This window comes from Octopus bimaculoides, chromosome 3 (assembly GCF_001194135.2).
Source record: "Octopus bimaculoides isolate UCB-OBI-ISO-001 chromosome 3, ASM119413v2, whole genome shotgun sequence".
In the NCBI taxonomy this organism is placed as follows: domain Eukaryota; kingdom Metazoa; phylum Mollusca; class Cephalopoda; order Octopoda; family Octopodidae; genus Octopus; species Octopus bimaculoides.
In genome coordinates this window covers 135,526,406-135,553,967 of record NC_068983.1, presented here as the reverse complement: position 1 = coordinate 135,553,967, position 27,562 = coordinate 135,526,406, and the positions used below count along the sequence as shown (strand labels likewise).

The following is a 27,562-nucleotide window of genomic DNA, read 5'->3' as shown; positions in this document are numbered from 1 at the left end:
TATTAAGCCATTCTAAATGGGGTAATATATTGTGATATAGGGGCTAAAATTTCATTATATTATGCTTGATTTCATCACATTTTAAATATTTTTTTAAGAATTCTTCTGGAACCTGGAGTTAAAAATTTTTTTTTTTTAATTAGTAAATTGATGTTATCTGAGCAAACCATTCTTTGATGCTAAAGTATACTATTAATGGAAAGATTTAATGTTCCCAGATATTTTGCTTTAATACTTGATGCAATTTAATGTTGTGACTTTATCATGTTAGTCTTTGTAATTTTGTTGCTTTCTGCTAACAGACAAGCTTTTTTTTTTTTTTTATATCTTATTTTTTCATGATTTAGTCATATTTGTTTTTGCATTCCCTAATTTTGACACCGTGTACCACTGCTCAAGACTACAACAGTCCAACTTGTGATAATTTCTTCCATCACTATAGCTACTTCATTTTTCCTTCTCTGTTTACTTATAGTGCAATGAGGGACCAGTATATGCGAACAGGTGAAGGCTTTCTGTGTGTTTTTGCAGTAAACAACACAAAATCATTTGAGGATATCAACCAATATCGAGAACAGGTAAAAATCTATTTAAGACCTATGTTGTTTTTTTTTTAAAACACATCCATTTACTTCCATACTTTTGCTTTTGACTCTACAACTTACCACCATTTTTTTTTTTTTTTTTTAATATTAGGTCACTTCTCATTCTTCATGGAAAGCATTCACTTCAAGAATTTTTTTCTCTAAAATTATCTATTTTCTTAATCCATCATCACTCACATAACTAGCATGTTAACTAAACTTAATTACTATTGAATTGTTAGATCTGTGCCCATAGTATTTTCTGATGTTGGAGCCATATCTTACATTCAATCAAAATTTCCCAAAGAATTGCATCTCAGACTCTGCTTATTCATCATAGTAGCATGTGTACTTTATTCTAAACTCATTTAAACAAAGTAGAACTCTTTCTTTTTTTAATTTTTAGTTTATCCAATGAAGTGGAGTCCTGTGTTTGCCATCTTAGCCTCTCCTTGATTAATAGACAGAAATAAGTGTTGTAAATATAAAAGGCAAATGTTTACATATCCAAATGAAGTAGAAATAAAATTTAAGATAATTTCACTAAACATCTCTGATTTTAACTTTTTCTCAGATTATTGAATCTTATCTAAACTGTCTTCCATGTTCTAGTATCTCATCAGATCTCATACCATTATAGTCTCCTCTCTTACATATACTTGCTAATACATTCATTTCCAGTCACTTTATCCATTTTCTGTTACTACAAATCATTCTTCCATCTTCTAAATGCTTCATATTCCATTGTTTCACCCTAATTCATCTTTGTTTTATTTTTTTGTTTTTCCCTCAGTTATGTGTTGATGCAGTCTACTGTTCCTAATCTCTTTCTCTCTCTTTCCTTTATCATTAAATTCACATCAGTTATTCTTTCACAGGCTTTCCTTCAACTGTAAATTAATTCAAGAATTTTTTTTTTCACTCAGCATTCATCATCCATTCGTATTGGATATCCTAATTACATAGTTTCTTCTCTTGCACACTTCTGTCACTGTTTTTATTAAAAGAATTTCTCTTCAGTTGTACCATATTACATACATTATTACTTAATTACATCACAGTTGTAGTTATTACCAATCAGATCAATCACTTATGTAACAAAATTTCCATATTTTATGAAGTGATTAAAGCTTTGCATAGACGGCTTTAAATTGTTATTCTATATAACACCAGTCTTGGACTATTTTAGCTCTTCTCTAACATTATTCTAATACCCCATTCTTAAACCAATTTGTTGTTCTATTTTCCCCATCATAGATAAAACGAGTGAAAGATGCTGATGAAGTCCCTATGGTGTGTAAGTACCATTTTAATTTTTTTCGAATAGGAAATGTTTAATGTATTGTAAACTTTTTTACCCAGCAAGTAATTACATATTAATATCATCATCATCATCGTCTAACATCTGCTTTCCATGCTAGCATGGGTTGGACGATTTGACTGAGGACTGGTGAACCAGATGGCTACACCAACACCATTGTGAAGAAAGAATTATTAGGAGACAAAGTTCACTTAACCATATCTGCTAGTCTGAGAGAAATGCAAAAGCTACTTATTCTACACCTTCCCCATTCACTAGCTTATTTAGAATGGGGCCAAAGACGATTTTTGTTTATGAAATACATGTTGCTGAATTTTTTTTTAATGTAAATGAATATATACCAATAGACCTCAACCCATGCTAGCATGGAAAGTGGACGTTAAACAATGATGATGATGATGATGAACGAAAGGGAACCTATACAGCTGGCAGAAATTGAACTACTGAGAGAAGTGTGCTAGTAAGTCAGTCCTGTATGCAACAATAAAACTATATACAGGCATACCTCGGCTGAAATCATTTCGATTTAAGTTGTTGGCAAGCCAAGTGAGACCTAAATCCAAGGCCTCTGCCAGGGATGTAGCCAGCCCACTTATGCGTACCTTCCTTCATTGGACACTAAACTCCGCTTGCAAAGACCTGTTGAGGCAAGTGAAATTGAAATCGAACTAAATTCGACGTCTGGCACCCATGCCAACATCGTCTCCTTCATTGGACACGAAACTCAGCTTGCGAAAACCTGTTGGGGAAAGCGAAATCGTGATGGCACTTGTAACCAGCGTCGCCATCCTGGCATGTGTAAAGACATTCGAGCTAGATCGTTGCCAGTGCTGCTGGACTGGCTCCTGTGCAGGTGGCACGTAAAATACACCATTTTGAGCATGGCCATTGCCAGTACCGGCTGACTGGCCTTCGTGCCAGTGACACGTAAAAGCACCCACTACACTCTCGGAGTGGTTGGCGTTAGGAAGGGCATCCAGCTGTAGAAACTTTGCCAAATCAGATTGGAGCCTGGTGTAGCCATCTGGTTCACCAATCCTCAGTCAAATCGTCCAACCCATGCTAGCATGGAAAGCGGACGTTAAATGATGATGATGATGATGAAGTTGTCATTTTACTCGACTTTATATCCGTCCGTCACAAATATTGGAATCATAAAATCACTAGAAAACTGTTGAAAAACACATAAAATCATGTTACTGTACATCATCATCATCGTTTAACATCCACTTTCCATGCTGGCATGGGTTGGATGGTTTGACTGAGGACTGGCAAGCCTGAAGGCTGTACCAGGCTGCAATCTGATTTGGATGCCTTTCCTAATGCCGTCTACTCCGAGAGTGTAGTGGATGCTTTTTACATGCCACCAGCATGAGGGTCAGTCTGGCGGCACTGGCAACGACCACACTCGGATGGTGCTTTTTATATGCCACCAGCACGGGAGCCAATCTGGCGAGAATGGTGCTTTTTATATGCCACCAGCATGAGACCTGTCAGGCGGCACTGCCATCAACCACACTCGAATGGTGCTTTTTACATGCCACTGTACAATAAATAAGGATAAAAGCATATAAAATCATATTAAAATATGTACAGTAAATGTTATGATACACACCATAAAGTAGTTTAGCTTAGTGAATGAAATCACAAAATCACCAAATTGTATGTACGTATTGGTAAATTTAAAATAATTAAGTTTTTTTTTTTACTATTGCGAAATAATAATTACTGAATTGGTTTTTTTAAGCTTAAAAAGTTTGTTTGCATATGTCCGCCACTCTCTGCTTAGGTGATAGAATCCAGGCAGTAGTTCAGTGCAGTTACCAACAAAGTCCCCACCAAAGTGGTAGGGACTTGGTTAGGTTTCCTTAATATTAAAGTTTTCTTTCACTGATTTATAAAGTTTTTCTTAATTTTCATCTTGAGATGGTAGGTGTTGCAACAGTTATTTGTGTTTCTGATACAATGGTGCATTCACACTCAAAATCTAGAGTTTATGGTATCAGATATAATATGCATAGTTTCATGCAGGTAGGTGTTGATTTTATTTGTATAGGCACTGCATGCCCATACTGGGTCACCTAATTCAACTATACTGTAACATAAGACCAGTATAGATGTTCTTAGCACTGTTTGAGATGCCCCCCAGTATGTTTCAGCTAACTTTATGATCAGTTTGTTTCTCTTTTGTAAATTTCTGCTGTTATCCAGATGTCTGAAAGTTAAGCTTCTGTCAAGTGCTCCTCCAAGGCATTTAAAGTATTTCACTGGATGGAGTTGTTTGTTATTAAGTTGTATTTGCAAGGCTTGGTTTGCTGACTACAGGCTGCTTCATCTAAAATGTTTAGTGAACAAATATATTAAGCTATTGAAAGTTTTCAGAAATCTTACTATGAAAAACAAACTTGATGCCCACCAGTCCTTTAATATTAATATCTTCATTATTTTCGTCAAAATATACAAATTATTCTAAATGTTTTCTAATATTTGAGTTCATGTCGAACTAAATTACAACTTCATCATGTCTTTAAGATTTAAATGTTTAATCTCTAAATGTATCATTTATGTAACTTCCCTTTCATTCATACATATCAGTGATTACTCATTCAGAACTACTTCAGTTAAAACAAAGTTATTGCCTTTGACTTTGTTGATGTAAGAATGTTCCAGCAAAGCTGTTGGATTATAGGTTCTGTACAAGTAACTTAAGTGGAAATTTTCTAACAGAAAGCTTCCTTACAACACGTGTTGATGAATTTAATTGATAGGTTTTCTTTTTTTCTTATAAAACCTGATAGGATTCAGTCAACTTTTGCTCAAACCTATCCTACTTGATGTCCGCTTAAGTTACTTACACCAATAATACTGACCTTCATTCCCCCTTTGTCGTTCATATGCAGCATGAACATTATCCACAAGGTCTGCATGTCTATCAAACTAATCAAAAGCTGGTCGTTGCAATATGATTATTTAAGGGTACTAGACATTTAGGATTCATTCAATACAATATATATTTAGTTTTGCGCCACAATAGTTTTATGGTTCCCCCTAAAGAGAGCATGACTCTAACAGCTGAAGGAACTACAATTTTTACCCAGTCAGCTCTCATTGAATTACCTTATCAAAGAAGAGTAGTAGTGCACAAAATAGCTTGTATTCATTTATGTTCAAATCACATCAAAGCTGCCTTTTCTTTTCATTCTTCCACAGTCAAAATAAATACCAGTTAAACATTGGAACTAGTGTGATTGAAAATGTTTGCAGCCTTGATTCTGTTTTAGAAATAATTATAACTATTATTATTTAGTTTTACATAGTTTCATAGACTGGCTGAAAATTAAACACCAGTAATGCATGCTATTGTAATCCCTGGGCATATAAAATTGAAATGAATTACTTGATCTTTGTGTACTAACAATTTTTCGCTGTGTATTCTTGTGCTAGGTTATATAGAAATGGTTATAATTCCACACCTTCATTAGCTAGGGGGCAAAAATAGTCCCCCCCCCTTTTTTTTTTTGTAAGGATAATCAGGAAGCAACCACTTCTTGAACTCCCCAATTATGTACCTGTGAGATATGTATATCAGGCAGTGGGTGTAAAACAGAGTTAAATAAAGCAGATTCAACTTGGAAATTAAAATGAAGCCATGGAGTTTGTTTGCCAAAAACTTACCACAGGACTAAATGTGCATATACATGCACAACTCATGCAGTGTGTGTCGTCTTCGTCGTCGTTTAACGTCTGCTTTCCATGCTAGCATGGGTTGGACGATTTGACTGGCTAGAACACCACTGTATCAACCAAACTGTCAGATGTTGTTATACACTGCTGATCACAATGTGCTTCCTTACATTGTAACTTTGAATGATGTTATCGTGCTTGCTAAGTGGGCAGACCAGCATTTCCCCAGAACAGAATGCCAATCACAGGGTTACCTAATTGCAGTTGAATGGACTAGGCAACATGAAATGGTGTGGGAATCAAAACCATGAACTTGAGATTGTGAATCCAACACCTTAACCACTAAGCCAAGCACCTTTACTGTGTGTGTGTGTGCGTGTGCAAGCATACCAGTCTGGATAGAGGCATGGTGAAGTGATTAGAAGTTTACTCTGTATTCATAGCAACCCAATTTGGCAACATTGGCAAGTGCTTTTTCCATAAGCTTTGGTCAGCATAAGCCTTGTGAGTGAAACTGGATTCACAGAAACTTTGTGGAAGCCCACTGGATGTCACATTTTGTGTCCTACTGATTCTGCCTGAGAATTACACATCCATAGAATATTCAGCCACTTTATCTTGATTAAGCCATTTATTTACACTTTTACCTATGTAAAAAATAATGTATTCTGTTTGTGAATTAAAATTGGTTGCTCTGCTGTTGCATATTTATTGCGTTCTTTCATTTAATTTATTCTTTCCTTTATTTCAGTGGTTGGTAATAAAGTGGATCTTTCTACTCGAACAGTAGACACAAAGCAGGCAAAGCAAATGGCTGAAAGTTATGGAATCCCTTATGTTGAGACCTCAGCCAAGACACGACAAGGTGTTGATGAAGCATTTTATACACTAGTTAGAGAAATAAGAAAATATGTAAGTACTACTGTGGTTGATTTATTACTGTTTAGAACTACTGGGGTTGATAATGAACTAACCCCTTCCCTTTAAAATTTCAGTCTTTGTATTTATGTTAGAAACTATTATTATTAAAGCAGTGATTAAGATCAGAGGCAGTAATGGTTTGTTGTTGGCACTCCGTCGCTTGCGACGTCAAGGGTTCCAGTTGATCCGATCAACAGAACAGCCTGCTCGTGAAATTAACATGCAAGTGGCTGAGAACTCCACAGACATGTGTACCCTTAACGTAGTTCTCGGGGAGATTCAGCGTGACACAGTGTGACAAGGCTGACCCTTTGAATTACAGGCACAACAGAAATAGGAAGAAAGAGTGAGAGAAAGTTGTGGTGAAAGAGTACAGCAGGGTTCGCCACCATCCCCTGCCGGAGCCTCGTGGAGCTTTAGGTGTTTTTGCTCAATAAACACTCACAACGCCCGGTCTGGGAATCGAAATTGCGATCCTATGACCGCGAGTCCACTGCCCTAACCACTGGGCCATTGCGCCTCCAGTAATGGTTTATACAGAAGATAAATGCTTGGTGGTCGTCATAGTCCTTAATCTTGACTTATGTTTCATCATCGAAAACTTTTGCTCACAAGTGTTAGTTAGTTAAACCAAAGAAAACAAGGTATTTTTTAACAAAATCCTTTAGGTTTGGAATTTTTTCTTCACTGAAAGCAGCATGAAATTTTATGATCAGAATTAACTTTAAAAAACAAATCAGAATGCTGCATGTCACTTTCAAGACAATTTGCTCAGTTTGAGGCTTGGCTGTAGCTTCATCAGCAACAAACATGGAGTTGATACCAAACTTAGTTCACTTTGTATCATTTTGGAACAATTCAGCATGATGATCCAATAACTTGAAATTGTAATTGCTTAACTTTTTCGCTATAAAGTTTTAAAATGCATAAATTGCCTCTTTTCCATTTCTCAGGAAAACAATAATAGTTAGTTCATAAATGCCTTCATGCTTTTAAACATGTCATATGTTAAGGGGTTTTTTTCCCTTGCAAGTTTGTGATCAGATTCATTGAAATGTGTGAGTAATTCGACAGCAAATACAAAATCTGATATCCAGTTTTTATTATACAGTTTCGGGAAGTTTAAAAAAAAAGTTTTATTTCAATTCTCAAATTCCATATTTTAGTGCAATCTTGCTCTAAATGTAACCAGCATACATTTGTGTTGTAGGGGACATCATTGTGTTCTACTTGTTGTTCTTACAAAATATTTACAAACTACTTGTGATTTAAGCCATGCTCTCTAATGTAATTTACAATACCTGTTACTGTGTCTCCTCCATGATTAAGCTTCAAAGATTTTCTGCATTGGGGCTCTTGATGTATGAAGTAGTGCAAAAAGACAATCCCTTCAGTATTAATTTCATTAATCTGATTTTGGATTCCTTTTGGTCACTTTTTATTTGTTCCAGTAAGACTTAAGAATTCATCTATTGTTACATTTATTAGTTTTTCCCATTTTAAGCCTCATTTGTTTACACACCGTTGAACTCCTCCAAGCAAGTCTTTTGCCATTGTTGTACTTTTCATTGATTACATAGATGCTCACTCTTCAAAATAAAGACACATCATCACTTAATAATCTTTAATTTAATTTTTAAATAATTATAAAAGCCACAATCATAATGTGCAATTCATTTAAATAATTAAAATACAAATCCCAAACAGCACATTGTAAAATTAGAAATGCTAAACCTGACAAGTCTGTGGATGAGAGTACACTTGGTTGTTTCAGTGCTCCAAAGTGCAAAATGCTTTGATTTGACACAATCACTTTTTAATTTTCTCTACAGACTACATTTCAATTGGAATGAAGCAAATAAAAGGTTTTGTGTGTGTGTGTGTGAGAAGATGTTGGAAGAGTATATCTATAAATATTAAAAATTCTTGGGCTCACCTTTGATTTGAAAGCTCCCTCACAGCAGTACCATCGCACTTTAAATTGTATTAGGATCAATGATGCCTTTCATTTCCATTTAAACAATTACCAGAAATTTGTGTTTAATTCATGACTATAATTGTCTCATACAAATTTGTAGATTTGTTTCAATTTAAGAAATTGGTGTTATTTATTTAACTAATTCTGTCTTCTTTAATCTTTCAGAAAGAGAAGAAAGGCAAGAACAAAAAGAAGCGACGCCGATTTCCCTGTGTCCTTTTGTGAGGTTTTTTTTTTTTCCAGACATTTCAGTCAGTGACAGTTGACTTGGCAAACTTTACTGTTTCCTCTTTATCTTGATGGAGAAATTTACTTAAATTTTGGGGTCTTTCTTATTTTTGTACTCTATGGATCAATGTCCCATTGCAATTTTGAAGAATGTAGTTAACACCCATGTCATGTCTTCTACAAATTGTTTTGAATTAGGTTAGCAATTAAGCTCCTTCAATTCTGTCATTTCATTAAACCCGTGATTCCTTTTTCCTTTTTTTTAAATTACCAAGTGCTGTCCTAATTTTCATTGGGTTTAAATAATTTTTTTTGTTGATTCAATTCTTATTAATTTGTTTTTCCTGTAAAGGTACACAAATGCTCTTTTGTTTTTATAGGGTTTAAATTTTGTCCTTATTTGTGTGTGTGTGCATGTGTGTAATTATATATATATATATATATATATACACACATGTATGTATATCTATATATGTATGCATGTATATGTAAGCATATGTGTAAGAATATATATATGTATGTATGCATATATGTGTAAGAATATATATATATATATATAATGACTGTGTGGGAAGGAATGAAGTCAAGCTATATTCTTTTTATCATCAGATTCTTATTTTTCTCCTTTTTCAGTAAATAGAGCAGTAAACAAGAATGCATATAACAGACATTATATATAACATGCATTTGTTTGGTTTCAGTCTAACATCACACACACACACACACACACACACTATTGCTCTCTCAGTTTGTAGTTTCTTCTACTCTTGTCTTTATTTCTAATTTATTCCTTGCTGGCCAACTTGTGTTGAATCTTCTGTCTCTTATGTGACTATGTTGTACTCTTTCTTTCTTTCTTTTTTTTTTCATCAGTAAGTTGTATTTCTGTGTAAAAAGTTATGTACGTGCACATGTCTCCCTTATAAATTTGTATGTTCCTGGCCAAATTGTGCAAAATAGAAAAAAAAAAAAAACTTCTGTATTTTTCTTTCCTAAGATGTTCTCACATATATTTGCATGTTCAGCTTTTTTATAGCTTTCATTTAATAAATTATTTTCCTAAGCAACCCCTTCCCCTTTTTTCATCTTTGCTATAAAAAAATTCTGAATAAATAAAAAAAAAATATTTGAAAAGAAGGATTTATAAACCTCTTAAATAACCTACTTTAAAGAGGAGACATTTTTCTCTTTGATATTTTCTGCTGCATTTGTTCAACTTGAACAAATTATTTTATGTGAAGAATTTCTGTTCTCTCTATCACTATCTACTGTACCTTTTAATGTTTTTTAGGGTGTTATTAGGCAGCTAAACAGCTGTGGTTTGATCCACAGGCAGCATCATTTGTCACTGGCCTCCCCATTCCACATCCCCAAATTGTTGGAGTTGTACAACTATATTGATGCCATAAAACTCGCTCATTTGAGTGAATGACTTGAGCTTTAGATACCTCAAACTAAGGCTGGCACAAACCTACCATGAGACTTCCTAGGAAGAAATAGGACTGTCCTCATTTGATGAATGGAATTTCAAATTGAAATATAAAATATACTTCAAAAAAATAAAAAGTCATTAGGTAATTGTGAAACTATTGTAGCAGCCGTGCCACATGAATACACGCACATATAATTGATACTCAGGTGGTATGCAAAAACTTAACAATTTCTGAAGGCCGTGTACTCCAGACAGCTTTAGAGGGCTCTGAGATGAATGTTTCTTTTATTTCAATCTTTGTCTGTAGAATTGTAGTCAAAGCTGAAGTGGGTGGTTGAAATGTTTGCTGCTTAGAGAGTGGAGATCTGCAAATCACGGTTAAACAAATGGAAAGCAGGACAATTAGGAAACTTTTGAAACTAACAAAATTATATTTAATGGCTTGAAAAATTTTTTTAATTTTATGATAAATTTAGATATCTTTTATTCCTTTTTAACTAAATATTATATTGTTATGCTTTCTTCCTTTTCGTAAATTCTATAAATTCTAATCCCTCTCACCTGCCACTCTCTTTATTTTTTCTTTTTCTCTTTTATTTTGTTTTTTTGGCTCTTTCCAGTTTCTTTTGGTCAAAAATTCCCACCTTTACCAGAGCCCTTTTTATGTTTGGAGTTTATTTTTAACCAATACTTTATTTTTAGATCGTGTTTTATATTAATGTGTGAGGGTGTTTTAGTGTACGCCTATATACACTTTCATTTGTATTTGAACACAATGTCCTGTAAACTTTGTCTTAGCCTACTTCCTTCAGTTTCTGCTGCTACTGCTTGCTTCCCAAATTTTGCTGCTGACAGAAGAATGAAGAAAGTTGTTGCTGATCTGTGGCAATTTCTAAAATAACCCCCCCTCTAATGTACGTCCCATAAACTGTAATAAAGTATCTTGAAAAAAAAGAAACAAAAATTTTTGTCACTTGTTATATTTTCCATTTTCAAAATATTTAATGCTAACATGAGATTTATTTTCATAGAATAATTTTATTGATAAAATTACTGTAAGATTTAGATTGCCAAGATTTCCTGAGCACTGGGTCTGCATTAGAACCTCTTTTGAAAACAATAATCACTAAAAAGAAAGACATTTTTGAAGATTTACGATAGGATGTCTGAAAATTAGTCTCTGATCCAGTTGATGGTCCATATCAAAAAACACTAGTTCTGCACTGCATCTCAAAGCTGCTCAACAATCCCTATGCTATTTAATTTAATCAGTCACCACACAGATTATGTACTGCCATAAGAAGCACAACCACTGTATGATTAAGTTGAGTTCACAAAGTGTGAAGTTTCCAATCTTTCCCTGAGTAAAACAATATCACTAACTTTTGCAAGATAGTCTAAAGAAAAGTAGTTGCAATGATTTTTTTTGTAAGTCCTCCCAGACTAATAAAAAAAAATGCAGTTGCTGCTCAGAATTTTATAAAAAGAAAAAATCTGAGTAGGGGATTAAGTGTCGTAGTATAGTAAGAATGAAAAGTGCTAAAGATGGTGGCCCTGAGTTGAGATGGTATACAGATTGCTAGTTCTGAGAAATGGTCCAGTGTAGTAAAAACAAAATGGACAGTGAAACAAAACAGCATTTTTTAATGGGTTTTTGTTAATCAGCCAAATTGGTTTTTTCAATATGATCTTGGGTATTTGTGTACGTGTGTATTGCAGCATCCTTACATCAGATTTTTTAACAGTACTCTAGTGTGTTGCTTTGAGCCTTTTAAAAGATGAGTTCTCTGAAAAGTTTGTGACAGCATTAATGTAAAACATTCTTATGGAACATATTTCAGCTCATTAAAAGAAAAAAAATTGTTATGGAATGGTAAAATAGTGGGTTTAACACTTTAGAAGCAAAGCCTACCAATGATTCTGCCCTGAAGAATTTGGAACCAATTTTGTAAGATACAAAAAGAATAGGTTACTTAATATTCTGAAATGATGGCAGGTAGCACATTAAAAAACATTTTACATAATGCCTGGCATGTTTAGTCCCGTCAAATTCTGAACTCAATTCTTGTCAAGTGTCAACTTTGCCAGTCATCTGTCTGCAGTTTAATTACAATTTCAGTATTGGTGTTGATTTAAATCGGCCACCCCTACCCCAACAAAGATAAGAATGAAAACATTGTCTCGTGTTGGAAAATTATATTTTTTCTTTATTTTCAGAATTTTAACTCTACAGATATTATAAAGTATCTCCCTTAAGAGATTGTCCCTTCCTTTTCACACAAAAAACAGGCTGATATATTAGCTCAGTTGTTTTATAAATGTTAAGACCAATAAGGATAAGAGATGGCTTAAACATAGGAAAGCAGAGATGAATGAGGCTTTATAGTGTTTGGTTGGACACTTCGTTGGTTAAGTTTAACTCATCATCATCATCATCATCAATGTCCATTTTCCATGTTGGTATGGGTTGGACAGCTGGATGAGGTGGCAAGATCAGGGGCCACACTACGTTCCATAGTCTGTTCTACAGACAGATATCCTTACTAATGCCAACCACTTTATAGGGTGCTTTTTATGTGGTACCAGTGCCAACACTAATGATAAGGTTCACAAAATAAATCCCATTTCCTTGGATTAAACCCAAAAAAGGAATAGGTTGTTGCTGGACCAGAATTAGACATAAGTTACACCAAAATTTTAGAATTTTTCTTTTGTTATTTGTAATATAATTTAAGTAATGATTTGACACTATTAGGAAAGGTGGCCATTATTTTCACAAGGATTTAGAATTCATTTGTTAGTTCATTTTATGTCCATGCTAGCATGTGTTGAACAACTACATACTACTGAGGTGTTTTACAGCCAGATGCTCTTCCTCTAACTAACCTCACCTTTTTTCCTCCAAGTAAGGCATAAATTTGCTCTACTTACCTTTGAAGGTACAAAGCTAGAGAACAATTTATGTGTATAATATATACATGTATAACAATATATGCAAACATCATAACAAATATAAATACGAAGAATGGAACACTGTCCTTTGCAATCTTCTTTCAAACAAGAAAAAAAAAATTGACAAGGAACACTTTACTAAGAGAATGGAAGTTTGACAGCATTTTGTATACAAGTCTAGCACAATCTATCACTGAAGCATGAGAGGAGCCATGGAGGCTTTCCTTATGCCATCTAATCTCTGGTGGATATTTTAAGTGAAATCTTCACTGAGAGGAGAGCATATGACAGTTTATGTATCATCTTTAAAACAGAAGTTGGAGCTAAAGTACAAGCCTAAACTATATGATACATCTGTGCATAAGCTGGTTCTGACATTAATTGAAAAGAAAGAACAGCAGGGTTACCATCAGGTGACAATGTTGACCAGCTCTTGTTACCCAGCTTGTAGTGACTTTCTTGCCACAGTACAGGGAGGTGCAGGTGCAACTTACATGTGTTTGGGTGGAATCATCATAGACATGACTGAGCAAAACTACCAGAACTAGATCCTGTAGAAGGTGCTGAAAGGAAGACCTTAAAATTCAACATCCAAGTTAGACAACACAGCTGCTTCTGATCATCATCATCATTTAGTGTCCACTTTCCATGGGTTAGATGGTTTGACTGGAACTGGTAAGCCGAAGAGCTGTATCTGGTGCTAGTTTGATTTTTGGCTAGGTTTCTACAGCTGGATGCCCTTCCTAATGCCAATGACTCCAAGAGGGTAGTGGGTGCCTTTAACATGTGACTGGCACAGGTGCTTTTATGTGTCGCCAATGGGTGCTTTTGCACATCACTGACACTGGCCACAGCTACAAGTTCACTTGACAAGTCTTCTCAGGCACAGCAAATCACCAAAGGTCTTGGTCACTTGTCATTGTCTCCATGAGACCCAACATTTGAAGATGGTGTTCCACCTTGTCCCATGTCTTCCTGGGTCTACCTCTTCCACAGTTAGAGATCAGCACTTCTTTATGCAGCTGTCCTTGTCCATATGCATCACATGACCATACCAGTGTGGTCACCAAGCAAAATCTGCATAGAAAACCTGAAACAACAAAAGTAACAAAAATAGATCATAGAAGTTGCTGGTTTTAAAGTGACACCAGGTACCACTTGTGAACTGACAAATAAAATTGCCTCATCCTCATTGTCAAGAGCAAACCATGAGACACAAGAACCACCTTCCTCAGTTACAACCAGTAAAGACTAGGATGTCAGCCATAACTAAACTAAATGACCAGAGATTACTATTTCAACAGTATCACTCTATCTACTTGTGGGGATAAGCAAAATTCTTCAAAAAAGTTTTTTAAATTAAGAGGCTATAAAAAAAAGTATGAGGTAGGAATACAGCTGTGAAGAGGAGACATTTTCCACTGAGGAAGAACTAACTCATGTCTTGTGAAGAAGAATCAATATCCTGTCAGGAGAAGCCAGTCTTTCCTAGAGTGAAATGAAATTGATAGTTCTTTGCAAGATAAACAAATCTCTGATAACACAAGGAATACCTAGATGAAGTATAGCTCAAGCAAAAGAATTACATCTTAATTAAACTTCTTATTCAGTCTCTTCTTAGTGACCTTGTAACATAAATAAACCTGCTCTGAATGCTTAGTCTTTCTCTTCAGCATTGATCAATTGCTGACTCTTTACAAAGCTCAAACAAAACCTACAATAGATTACAACATGTACACCTGGAACAATGTTGCTATTACACATACAAAAGCTCAAAATATAACACAAAGGTTATCTAACTGATTGGGCAACACACTACAACTTTTTACCCTCAGATATTCTGTCTCTGGTCTACCTGTTGTATTGTTAATACAATGGCCTCTGAAACTCTCTCCATGTAAGTCCATCTCTCTCCTACCAAGGTTTCGGTCACAACCCATTTTCCTGACTAAGCCATAAAAAAATCTATGCACTAGACTACTACTACTACTACCACAATTCAACTAAAGAAAGAAAATGACTGTGGTTCAGTGCCAAATTAACTAGGAAATTGTTAAGTGGTTTGCAGTACAAAGATTGAATTCTTTCACATGAGAATATAATTGTCTATTTTATTACAGCTTCTTCAAGAGTCACTACAGTATTGACATTTATTTGAGAAAACCACATTTAAATTTGCCTCATTATAATGTTAGCCATTCATACCACATTGTTTCAGCACCAACAGTTCACCACTGAGAGTAAATGGTAGATAGAGTGAAAGAAAATAAATAAAACACTAATAAATGAGAGTGACCAAAGAAACACAGATACAACTTTGCTGTAGAAAATTATAGAGCAGTGCACAGAGTATGAAATTAAACTCTAAAATTTATTTTCGATCGAGGCTAAATATACATACTTTTATATAGAATTAACAATTTTGTAGGTACGTATACTCAGTTTACTGGCAAAATGTTATCCAGTCAAAAGTTTCTCATAATATATCATGATTATGTAATACTGGGCATTATAAGCACTAATTTGAGACTGCAAATGATGTAGATCCTCCAACTAAATACAAATAACAGTTAATAGTATAATAATTGATTTGGATTAAACACAAGAGTTTTTTATTTAAGAGGAAAAAGAAAAGTGAAATAATCAATAACTGTTGTTCCAGTTGATAACTCATGTGCAAAATGCATACAATGGTGAGAATCTCTTAGATAACTGAATTTGCAATGCAAGTTCAATTCCTAGCTCAGCATTTTCATTTCATTTATTCCATGCACATATAATTTCCAGCTATTGTTAACACCATGTGGATGGATGTGCTTTAGTTATTCGTTCCTGACATTCTTCATGAAGATGAAACCTTTGTCAGTAGGTACAAGAATTTTTCATTACAACTTATCTTATTGCTCCCAAAGAGTCTGAGATTTAAATTGGTTTACCTGTGAGATATTAAATATTAACCTCAATAAGCAATATGCTCACTGAAAGTATCAGGAAAATTTATTCTTTGGAGAGTTCTTCAAAATAGTCCTTAAAACTATTTAATCATTATATTTTCTGTTTTCTGAGAAAAAGCCATTAGTAGTTACATTAACTGATTAAAATTTCTGAGAATAATCGTCAACGGCCATTTTTACCATATCTTGAACAAAACATGTTAATGATTATTCTTTTCTCCCCAGTGGAACACAATGTTTTTTTACTACATAGAGTGATTAGCTTTTCTATGGCATGTTTTTATAGCAATGAGAACTGGACTGTTGAGATTTAAATGGCTTTATGAAGGACAGCTTCAACATCAGTGATAACATTCAAACTGTCACCAATTCCTTCAGTAGGTTGGCCAGCACCTAAAATTTAGACAACCCTAACAAACCAGTTATATTTAACATTAAAGGCAGGTACTCTTTCTGATCCTAGTCTGCCTGATATGAATGATTTAACATCATTATCATTATTTGATTTTCATTGTTTTCCATGGTGGACAAGTCTGCTTTGACACAATGTCTCTTCATTTACTGCAATCCTTCATCATTCCTAACTCAAAGTCATACTTTGCAACATTACTTCAGTATTTCTCCTACACAGGCTCAGTTTAATTTTTTATGCTAGCCCTGTTTGATACAGTTAGCAGTCTTTGTTGTTGTCTATTATCTCATATTTTTTGTGTTTTTTAAAAAAGAAAAATAAGCAACTTAATTTGTAGACATTACTTAAGTTAGAAATGTAACAGCAGTTAAATAATTTATATTTCCAGGATTGAAACAAGATTAAACACCCTAAAGAAAGGACACAAGTACTACTTAGTCATATCAGGACTACTACTAGAGGTGTCACAATTGTTGGGAAAGATTTCAGAAGTGAAGATGTGATCACATCTCCTATTCATTCTTAATTAAAATGTTATAATTCATTTCTTATTCAATAAGTTCTGTAATTCCTACATAAACAGCATATTCAAAAAAGCAAACTTGTTTACCTTTCAAGATAATAATAAATATTTGTATTGCACATATCTTTGAATTTATATGAAGCAAATTTTGTTATACATTATGTTAACAACTACATTCAATAGTTACTAACTGTATTTTATCTAATTTAAACTTACTTTACTTCTTAAATACTGTTTCAAGCACTGAGTGGTGCATGCCAAACTGGAAATAGATACTATACTGAGTGAGTGAAAATTATCTAGAACATTAACTACTAAATGCAAACCCGTCTCAATCTGAATTTTCTTGGATGGATGGGAGATTCCTTCAGAATATATCTCCATGAAAGCGAGAATTTTAAGCAAAGCAGATAATCTTGCCTATAAATATTCTTTCTAAGAAAAACAAAAATAGATGTTGCAAAAATTTGTTGCTAATAGAAGCGTATTTGCTTTGTTTTATGCTGCACTAATACAAAAGTGAGCTGAAAAGTTCATGAAAAAAGTTCTGTGAAAACTTGCAGGCATTAATTTCAATTTCTTATTAACTGCACTGTTTCTTTTCTTATAAACTGACATCTTACTTCAAAGAAGATTTCAAATCTAAGTAGTAGTGACTTCTCTTGAAATTGACAAAATTTGTTATTGTGATGTTACCAAGTACCTGAAAAAAAAACCGTTTAACTCCCAAGGACATTCATACTGACATGGTTGCTACATTAGGGGATAGCGTTTCAGATTTATTAATAGTGCAAAAGTGGACGGCTGAATTTAAGAGGTGAAGAGAGAATCTTGAAGACAACCCAAGGTCAACCTGCAACTGCCACTACCGAAGAAAACATTGATCATATTTACCACAAGGTGATGGATGACATGCAATTGAGTATGGATCAAACAGACAATGCTATTAGTATATCCCTTGAGAGAGTTGAGAATATTCTGTACAATGAATTTGGCATGATGAAGGTTTCTGTTCAGTGGGTACCACATCTTCTGACACCTGATCAAAAGTGCACCAGGCTAATCACATCACAGGAAAATCTGGCATTGTTTAAGGCAGATCCAGCTAGTTTCCTTGAATAATGTTTCCTAATCCAGGATGAGTGTTGGCTTCATCACATTGAGTCTGAGACAAACAGACAATCTATACAGTGGAAACACTTCCTCACCTCCTCCAAAGAAGGCCAAGGTCATTTCTGCAGGGAAGATGATGGCCTCAGTTTTTTGGGGATCAAATGGCATTGTGTTTATTGACTATCCTCAAAAGGGCCACACCATCAATGGAGAGTACTATGTCACTTGCTGAGGCAGTTACGGAAGGTTATCAAGATCATAAGCCCAGGAAAGCTGATGAAAGGGGTCTTGTTTCATCAGGACAATGCTCCAGCACACAAGTCCTCACTTTCAATTGCTACTGTGCATATCTGTGGCTTTGAACTAGTTGATCATTCTCCTGATTTGACTCCATCCATCACCCGTTCCTCAGCATGGAAAGACATTTGGTTGGGAACCAGTATCGCAGTGATAACGACATCATATCTGCTGTTGACTTTTTTGACCAACAGAATGAAAGCTTCTTCACCAATGTAACACTGATGGAAGAAGTGTGTGGACCAACAGGGGGACTATGTTGGAAAATAAACCTCATTTGCTCACAATCCATGAGAGTTGATTCATATTATTATTGTTGTTAGTAAAATAATTGTGGATTGACTTTATACTCTGATGTTTAGGAAGGTAATGATTCCAAATCCCATACTTTTCATCAATTTGAGGTCAATAAAATAAGTACCAGCCATATACTGGTGTTGATTTAACCTATTAGCATTCAGATTACTCTGTCAAATGTAATGCTCATGCATTCACATTATTTTGAATTCATCATGCATTATTTCATAGCTTTGAGATTTTGATGATATGAATGTTTATTTCTAAAGTAACACTAGAGGGTTGGTGTAAAAGGCCAGATCTGACCAGTTAGAAGATAAAGCAAGTAGAATATTTTGGTCGGATATGGCCAAGTACCCACAGATTTTCCTCTATAGGAAGCTGGTGTAACTACTATTTTTCAGGCATGTTTTTTCACTGCTTGTCTCTTTACTAGAGCTTGCAAAGCAATGACAGAGATTGGGCACCAACCATCTGGAATGTCGTCAGGCTCTACAATCCTCTACCAGTTTGGCAATGCAGCTAGCTGAGCATTAACCTTTTAGCATTGTCAACTTCCAGAAATTCCTGGTTTGGCAGTGCTACTCCACCAGATTTCATTGAGGTTAGGTCCATTTAAATATTGCTCTGCTGCCTTTCTTTGGACTGAGAAGGTATACAGTCTCCCTCTATCTGGTAGCTATGGTAACAGAGGCAATGAAGGGGCTGGGATTGAAAGGACTAATGACAATCTCTTTCCTTTTCAATTTCTTCAATTACTCTATGGTAAGGAAGGTAAGGGTTAAGAGAAGTGCTGCCCTCCAATTTTGTTGAAAAGTGAGTGAGAGTGCCAAGTATGAATCTGTTCTCAAGATGTGCCTGTAGGCCAAAAAGTGCCACTGGGTAATGATATTTACCCCTATCAGAGAGGGTATCAGTGGAATTTCTCAAGTGACTCAAACGGATTGTCTCCCCAACTCAAGTGGGCCTTTTTTCCAGTTCTTCTTTTGTATTTATGCTGTTTTTCATGCTTGATTCTGTAAAATCTCCACCATATTTATGATTTGTCCCTGTCCTGTTCTCTCGTCATGTCCCCCTTGTTGACAATAACACAGAACAATTATTATCACCATTGTTAGGGTAGTGGATAGTAAAATTGGTGGAATTTCAGACGAAATATTTTGCAGTTTTGAGTCATGTTCTGATATATCCTATCAAGGCCCACTTTAACTTTCATCCTTCCAGTGTCAATAAAATAGTATCAGGCACATATTTGAGTTGATATAATCAACTAGACAATCCACCACTGGCTAATCATGACACCAGCACTAGTTCTGGCACTGTTTTTCTATATATTGCTGGCAGGGAAATGAGTTACTGCTGTCTCTAGTGGTCAAACGTCCATCATTGACAAGACTAAGGAAGGTCAAAAACACATGATCTAGTGGTCTCAGCACTGGAGGTGGTGGAGATATAAACAAGCTTGTATTTTGCACCAAAAGCCAATATGACAGTTTCTCTCATGGTATCTACTGCAGTATAGTTTGTTCAAACAGAACATCCACATTTAAGTGAAGATAAATATTACCTCTTGGTATTAATGCTGCCTCTGTCACTAATATATATTTGTATAACTTTGTGCCTATGTTAGAAATCATATATATATATATATATATATATAATGAACTTAATGTATACAGTGCTTAGGTGCATCACAAAAAGTAACCAAAACTGCATGAACAGTACATAGAATATGCACAGGAAGTGAACCGTGAATAAGTCTTAAAAAAGAGAAAAAAGCAAGAAGAAATGGGGTGGGGGGACATCATGTACACTATTGATGAATTTCAGGAAGCATGAAAGTTTTGAAGGATATAGTGTCTTGACAGTTAATAACTGATGCAAGTAGTTTACTTCATGCTTCAGCAATTCTCACCATGAAAAAATGTTTCTGAAAGTCATGGGTGCCATGTTGTTTTTTGATGAGTGTTAGATGTATGGAATTCAAAAAAGTGCCCAAGGTTGTTGTTGGAAAGATGGTGGGTAATCTTGTGGGTGTCTACCAAGTCAGCTGCCAAATGTCAGAGCTTTAATGTGTCCATGCCCAGAGAAGTAAGATGTTCAGAATATGGTGCCTGATGGCAGGTATTCGTCTGGTTGGATGTTTCTGAACAGTTTCCACGAGAATGATATGCTTATAGGAGTTCCAGAGGGGTGATGCAAACTCTAGATGTGGACATACCATAGTCATATGCAATTTAAATAGATAGCTGGAGAGCACCCGACAAAGGTCTTACTAGTGATGTTAAGACATCCTTGGCCTTCTTGACCAATAATACCCAGGTCACATTCACTAACAGACTTCTTAAGATTGGTGTTATTGAGGGTGTATGTAAAAGCTGGGTTTTTCCTCCCAGAATACATGATGATGCATTTATTCTCAAGTAGAATAGTCATATCACTCATTTAAACACATACATATATACCATTACATTCATTTTTGTTTTATTTCTTAATTATACTGTATACTATAAAGTATCAAAAAGTTTTGGTATACATCTGAAACATAAGATCACGCTATGATAAGGTTGCAGATGAGCATCAAAACTTGTTGACACTTCATTATTGTAATGATATATATATGTGTGTGTGTGTGTGTGTATTTTAAATGGTTAAATGAGTCAGCTTTTCAGTTTCAACTCAAGTCTTAGATTAAATCTCTTACAAAGCAAGAATGAACACAGAAAGTCTGTGTGGTTCGGAAATTCATTCTATACCCATGTGGTTTCAAGTTCGATCCTGCTGCTCAAAACTTTGAACAATATCTTCTTCCACAACTTCAGTTGATCAATGCTTTACGAGAAGTATTTGAAAGATAGAAATTAAACACATATATATTAGGTCGTCAAGTATGACATTTATAGAAAAGAAAAAAAAAGTTTGCTAATGTTTTATAAATACAAGGAATAATTTTATTCATCAAAGTATGCCTCCATATTGTCAATACACTTTTGCCATTTCAGCAGTAGCTTGTCTAGCCCGGAACTGTAAAAGCCTAGCAATCTAGAGTCAATAAAATTTTGGAAGGCCTGTTTTACAGCATCGTCGGAATTAAAAATTTTTTTTATCAAAAAGTTATCCAAATTCTGGAAGAAGTAGTAGTCAGTGGGGACGAGATCAGGTGAGTATGGTAGATGATGGAGAACTCCCAGCTCCAACCTGTGTAGTTTCGCCAATGTCATTTTTGCAATGTGTGGTCTGGCATTGTCTTGCAATAAAATAGGAGTGGATCTCTTGACTAATCTAGGCTGGGTTTTTTTGTAAGTTTCTGCATCATTTGGTCCAGTTTGCTGCAGTATACTTTGGCCGTGATTGATGAGCCAGGTTTAATGAAATCATAATGGATCACACCTGCACCAGACCACCATACACACACCATCAGCTTCTTTTGATGAATTTTGCTTTATGGACTGTGTTTTGGTGGCTCATCTTTGTCTAATCATTGTGCTGAACGTTTATGGTTGTTGTATTGGATCCATTTCTCATCACATGTTACAGTTCAATTCAAAGATGATTCATTTTTGTGACAAGAAAGTAGCATAATGCAGGCTTCCAAACGTTGCTGTTTCTGATTTTCATTGAGGTCATGTGGAACCCACTTATCCAACTTTTTCACTTTACCGATTTGAACTAGGTGAGTCAATATTGTTTGCTTGCTAACACCAAACAACAATAATTCACAGGCACTTTGAGATGGATCTGACTCGACAGTGGCTTTCAGTTCATCATTATCCACCTTTGTTTCTGGACGACAGCATTGCTCATTTGTGAGGTCAGTTACCGGAATGAAATTTTGCAAACCAATTAACTCAATAACAATGATAATGTCGGGGGATTGTACTTATTTATCGTAAAATGTCTGCTGTGTAATAACATTAGCATGAAATACTCCATTAATATGAAATTAGAATGAAATGCTCCATTAATATTCCAAGCTGTCTGTGATGCTGCATTTCAAAGAAAGAACTCATATTTCATAACTGTACGAATTTCTGACTTATCCATCTCTAAACAAAAACAGTAAAAAACGATTTATAAATACTTTATAAAGCACAAAATGAGTTAGAATAAAGAAATAAATGTGTCAGCTTTCTAACAAAAAAATAAAGATTGTCAAGATATAATAATGGCGCAAAATGAGCAGCTGACAAAGTTTACTATATATCTTACTACAAATTTCATACTTGACGACCTAATACATAATATACATACATATACCAGACACATGCATATGTCTGGGTGTATGTGATTTGTTATAAATCGATGAAGGATATAAATGTGAGAAAACCAAAAAACAAAACGCTACCCTACGAAAGTCCCTTGCCATATTTGTTCTGCACCGAGTTACAGACACTTCTTGGTCGTTCTCACTATCAGAAATGAGATAAACCGGTGATTGGCCCGTTGAAAACCTGTAACCAACCAACGACGCTTTTGTTCACCTTTTACGATAAATAAGTACAATCCCCCGACATTATCATTGTTATTGAATTAATCTACCAGTTAGCTGAATATGTGACCTAGTTCCGATTCCCGATTGTAGTCTATATATCATTCCTGCAATCTCATTTCCTCACTTTTTAAAACGTTGAATAAGTAAATAATGTAAAGAAATTTATAAAAAATCCCAGACAATAACGTTGTGAGCCAAACAAAATTATTTTTTACATTTATTCTACGTTGTGAGTTCGAATTCCATCTCTGTCGATTTTCCCGTTCACTTATCCGGTGTCAATAAAACAGGTACCAGTATTATATATTGGATTAATTTAACTGACTCAATCGATTAATCTTGCGTCTAGACGAAAGAAGTGAGTGAAGCTATTCCTTCATTCTTATATTCGTTCATTCCCTTATTTAGTGTATTCTGTTATTCCATTCGCCATTATTGCTATCTTTATCTCGTGAAGTCGTGACACGTTCTGCCGTGATCGTGAGACAAAATTCTTCGCAAGCTGCTTCATTGTTTGACTCCAGTACATAATTTTCTTAGAAAATCACGTCCTAAATTGGCTTTATTGTACGTTTAGATATCTAAGAAACAAAAGGAGAAAAAGATATACAAAATAGAACAAAATCTGAATTGTTAACTTGTTAAAACTTACGTGAGATGCTTAAGAAAAATCATAAATTATATTGCTGAAATTACATTCATGGAATAATTTGGATTATATATTTTATATAACTAAGAGAAAAGCGAAATATTATTCATGTGTATATTTATCCACATTCCTATTTATATAATTATTTGTGCAGATAAGTATATTTTTTGATACTGTATATTGGATTTCAGTTGTAACATTCTTCCCACCATTGTTTCCAAGCATAGATATATAGACTCAGGAGTTGTTGTTTTTTTAGCCCTAAATCAACTCTGATCGAATAGGCCTATGATTAAACGCATTCCCGCATGCAGGAAACATTAAACAACCTTTGAGGGTGTCATTTGAAAGATTCGACTGCTATTTCTAGTAGGTTGAATGACCACATTAGCGGCTCTTAGTCGTTGCTGAGTGGCGTGAAAATGACTTTGCAGGACAATAATACTATGAGAAAGTTATTTTTCAGGGTAAATCGACAGATTTTTTTCGTCTGTAGATCTAGATCCAACTAAATGTCATGCAACTATTCGACCCAACTCTGATCTTTCTTCTATTCAACAACCAACCATCCGGACCTCAACTGAGTTGAACCGTCACAGATGAAATTACTCTTTCTCTCTCTTCCTCTTTTTCTCTCTCTGAGGTCAGCTTTGATTGCTTTTGTTTATATTTTATTATTCTTAATTTGTATAATTCCACTAAAAATCACGCCACAGAATTTCAAGTTAGTAATATTAGATATTAAATCTCGACAGTATCTTACATAAACTCAGCAACAATTTCGTGATTATGTTAACATACTACAAATAGAAAGTAATTTATTTTTCTCAATAAATAGTGCGATAGTGTAGAATTTGATATTGTGAATTTATATTTTTGAATATTGAAATTTATAGGGTTTTAAAATTTTTATCGTGAGATTTATTTGTTCACATATAACTTTCATATAAATTACTGTATTGGAGTTTTGATACCCGAACTTAACGAAGGAAACAGGATCATAATAATGGAGCCTTATACAAGAAGAAGATATACAAGACTTGAGACAATAGAAGCTATGAAGCTTTTATGTCTTCCAAGTTCGAACTTTGTATCAAAAATTCCAAATCGTCCTGCCGGGGGAGAAATCTATTTATTCCAACCTAGACTTCGTATGTATTTGGATAATTGGCGAACAGATGGCTATCGTTGGTCGAACAGAGGTACATCGACTATGTCCCTCAACAGACGCCCAGCTTTACGGAAAAGTTTCTTCTATTTAATGACCAAAGAAGGACAAAAAAACAATTTTCAAAAGCATGTCTACAGATTACTGGACAGTGATCAGAAAGTTGTTATTCATTATATCGGTGATGAAAAACTGTGTACGGATACATCGGTTGCTCCCAGCAGAAAAAAAAGCCGACATTCTTCGCATTCAGTTCGATCTATCGTACCTTTGCCTGAACAACTTATTAGAAAGAAAGATTTATTTGAAAGGAATAATGGACACGTTATGAAGAAAGCAGATATATATGAGGTAAGTTTAACTTAAATTTGGGTTACTTGTTTGAATTGTAAGAATTGAAAACTTATTTTGAAAGAATATACACAACGGAATGGAGAAGCAACCCGTATATCTTTATTATTGATGGGCAACAAAAACTTACATTATTCAGTGTATAGAGTGTAATAAAAAGATCATAAGTTAATTTGATTTTCTATTCGAGTGCAATATATTGCAGATATATTTCAGAAATCGTGTTTTATGTTCATGTTTTTTTTTCTCGGGAGTATTGGGGAGAGGAATATGATAGTTCTGTAACAGTTCCAAATCTTTTAAAGATCTTTCAAACGAAGGACCATGTAATATATGGAGTTAGGTTTAGTTCCTCCTAACTGGTTCTCGGCATTGAAAACAAGTGTATTTGTAATAAAGAGAGAAACAACTGATCATCGATCTTGACTCAATTGTTTTTAAATGTAAATATGTGCTCGAGCACAATATAATTAAAATTTACTTAAGTACAGATAGAAATACATTATAGTCAGGAATGCAGTTATATATTGTAAGCAGGCTCATAGAGAGATATATATAAAGTACTATTATAAACATCGCAGAGCTGTTTTCTGCTAATGTTGTGTCTGGCCTATATTCCTAATTGGTATGACTTTTTTTTTTTTACTGAGAGCGTTAATGCTCTTTGGAAATGTATCAATGCCACGACTTCCTATATTTTTATTCCATTTTTATCACTATGTGAGGTGAGTTCATGTTGAGGGAGAGGGAGAATAAATGCTCCGTGTTTAATAACTCATGGTTCTGAATTGTACAGTTTTTCGCCGGTTCCCTCCCTCCGAAACAGGAAGTGAACTCTTAGCAAACTTGACACGCCTACTATTACAACTTGGTTTTTAATGCTTACCAAGCAATTAGAACTTTAGATAGTTTAATTTTATTTTTCAAATTTTAAAACTGGCTGTATTTAATTTTAATTTATATGAAATCGCACGAGAAATAAAAAAAAATTGTAAGCTAAAAAATAAATGTATGCTTGACTGGACCTCTTTAGGTTGTTTCCAACAGATCCATCTCCACCCTTTGTAAACTGTACGCTTGTAAAACAGAAGTTTATTTATGAATTAAGTTGGCCCAAATGGTAAGGCATCTGGCTCAATGCTTTACTTACCAAAACAATTGTCAGTTATTTAGTTCCCTAACTGAAGTGGTGTCAATTTGTCCACGATGCATTTAAAAAATCATTTCACGATATGGGCATCGTAAATTATAATACCATTAACATTTATGATGCTTTATTCTACACTTCTGTTCTCTACTCAGTTTTAACTCGTAAGTTACTAGGTCTGTATCAGAAGTCATACTTAATCGTAGAACAAGTGTTCTCAGTCTAGCGATGGAAAGAGCGATGTTTTAGTTATATTCTGCCATTAGTGATTGGTTGTGGAAATTGTATATTCCTTTTAAGTACACTGTTAAACATGCGATTTAAGAATGAATGCTTGTTTTTATAATCAGATTTTTCTCTGCGAATTAAAATACCAGTACTGATACTGCAAGATGTTCTTTCTAAATTTGATAGTTTGCATAAAAGGAAAAGAAAACATATCAACTAGATTATGCCTGGGAGATAACAGTTTACTTAAAGTAGCTGCTCTCAGGTTTCACCACGACCTCAAAAAAAAGGCTCCAGAACCTGACTTGTGCATTCTTCAGTGTCCCTGTGAAGATCTTCAAACATCTCCTTAATCTTGGCCACCAGCTTGGCCTCATGTTGCAGGCAGAGCAGTTGGTGTCTGTCTGTCTCAATGGTGCCCCACACATAGTAATCTGCAGGATTACAATTGGAGTAATTAGCAGATCAGAAATTGGGGATGGCGAAGTTGTAGAAATTCTCCAATAACTACTTTTTTAATATTTCTGGAGGCGCTGGAGTGGCTGTGTGGTAAGTAGCTTGCTTACCAACCACATGGTTCCGGGTTCAGTCCCACTGCGTGGCATCTTGGGCAAGTATCTTCTACTATAACCTCGGGCCGACCAAAGCCTTGTGAGTGGATTTGGTAGATGGAAACTGAAAGAAACCCGTCATATATATGTATATATATTTGTGTGTTTGTCCCCCCTAGCATTGCTTGACAACCGATGCTGGTGTGCTTATGTCCCCGTCAATTAGCGGTTCGGCAAAAGAGACCGATAGAATAAGTACTAGGCTTACAAAGAATAAGTC

General features: G+C 34.8%; 2 protein-coding genes across 4 annotated transcripts in view; both read left to right on the top strand.

Moving 5' to 3' along the window:
- LOC106872004 (GTPase HRas) overlaps window positions 1–11,112 on the top strand; it is a 154,207-nt gene extending 143,095 nt beyond the window's left edge. For all 3 annotated transcript variants that reach the window (XM_014918808.2, XM_014918807.2, XM_052966560.1), the window contains exons 6-9: window positions 476–578; window positions 1,842–1,881; window positions 6,341–6,501; window positions 8,654–11,112. In XM_014918808.2, the coding sequence (XP_014774294.1) occupies window positions 476–578; window positions 1,842–1,881; window positions 6,341–6,501; window positions 8,654–8,713 (364 nt within the window). In that variant the 3' untranslated portion in view covers window positions 8,714–11,112. The remainder of the gene's footprint in view (window positions 1–475; window positions 579–1,841; window positions 1,882–6,340; window positions 6,502–8,653) is intronic.
- A 12,313-nt stretch (window positions 11,113–23,425) lies between these two features.
- Window positions 23,426–27,562, top strand: part of LOC106872006 (uncharacterized) — a 39,916-nt gene continuing 35,779 nt past the window's right edge. The window contains exon 1 of the mRNA XM_014918810.2: window positions 23,426–25,356. Coding sequence (XP_014774296.1) covers window positions 24,844–25,356 — 513 coding nt within the window. The 5' untranslated portion in view covers window positions 23,426–24,843. The remainder of the gene's footprint in view (window positions 25,357–27,562) is intronic.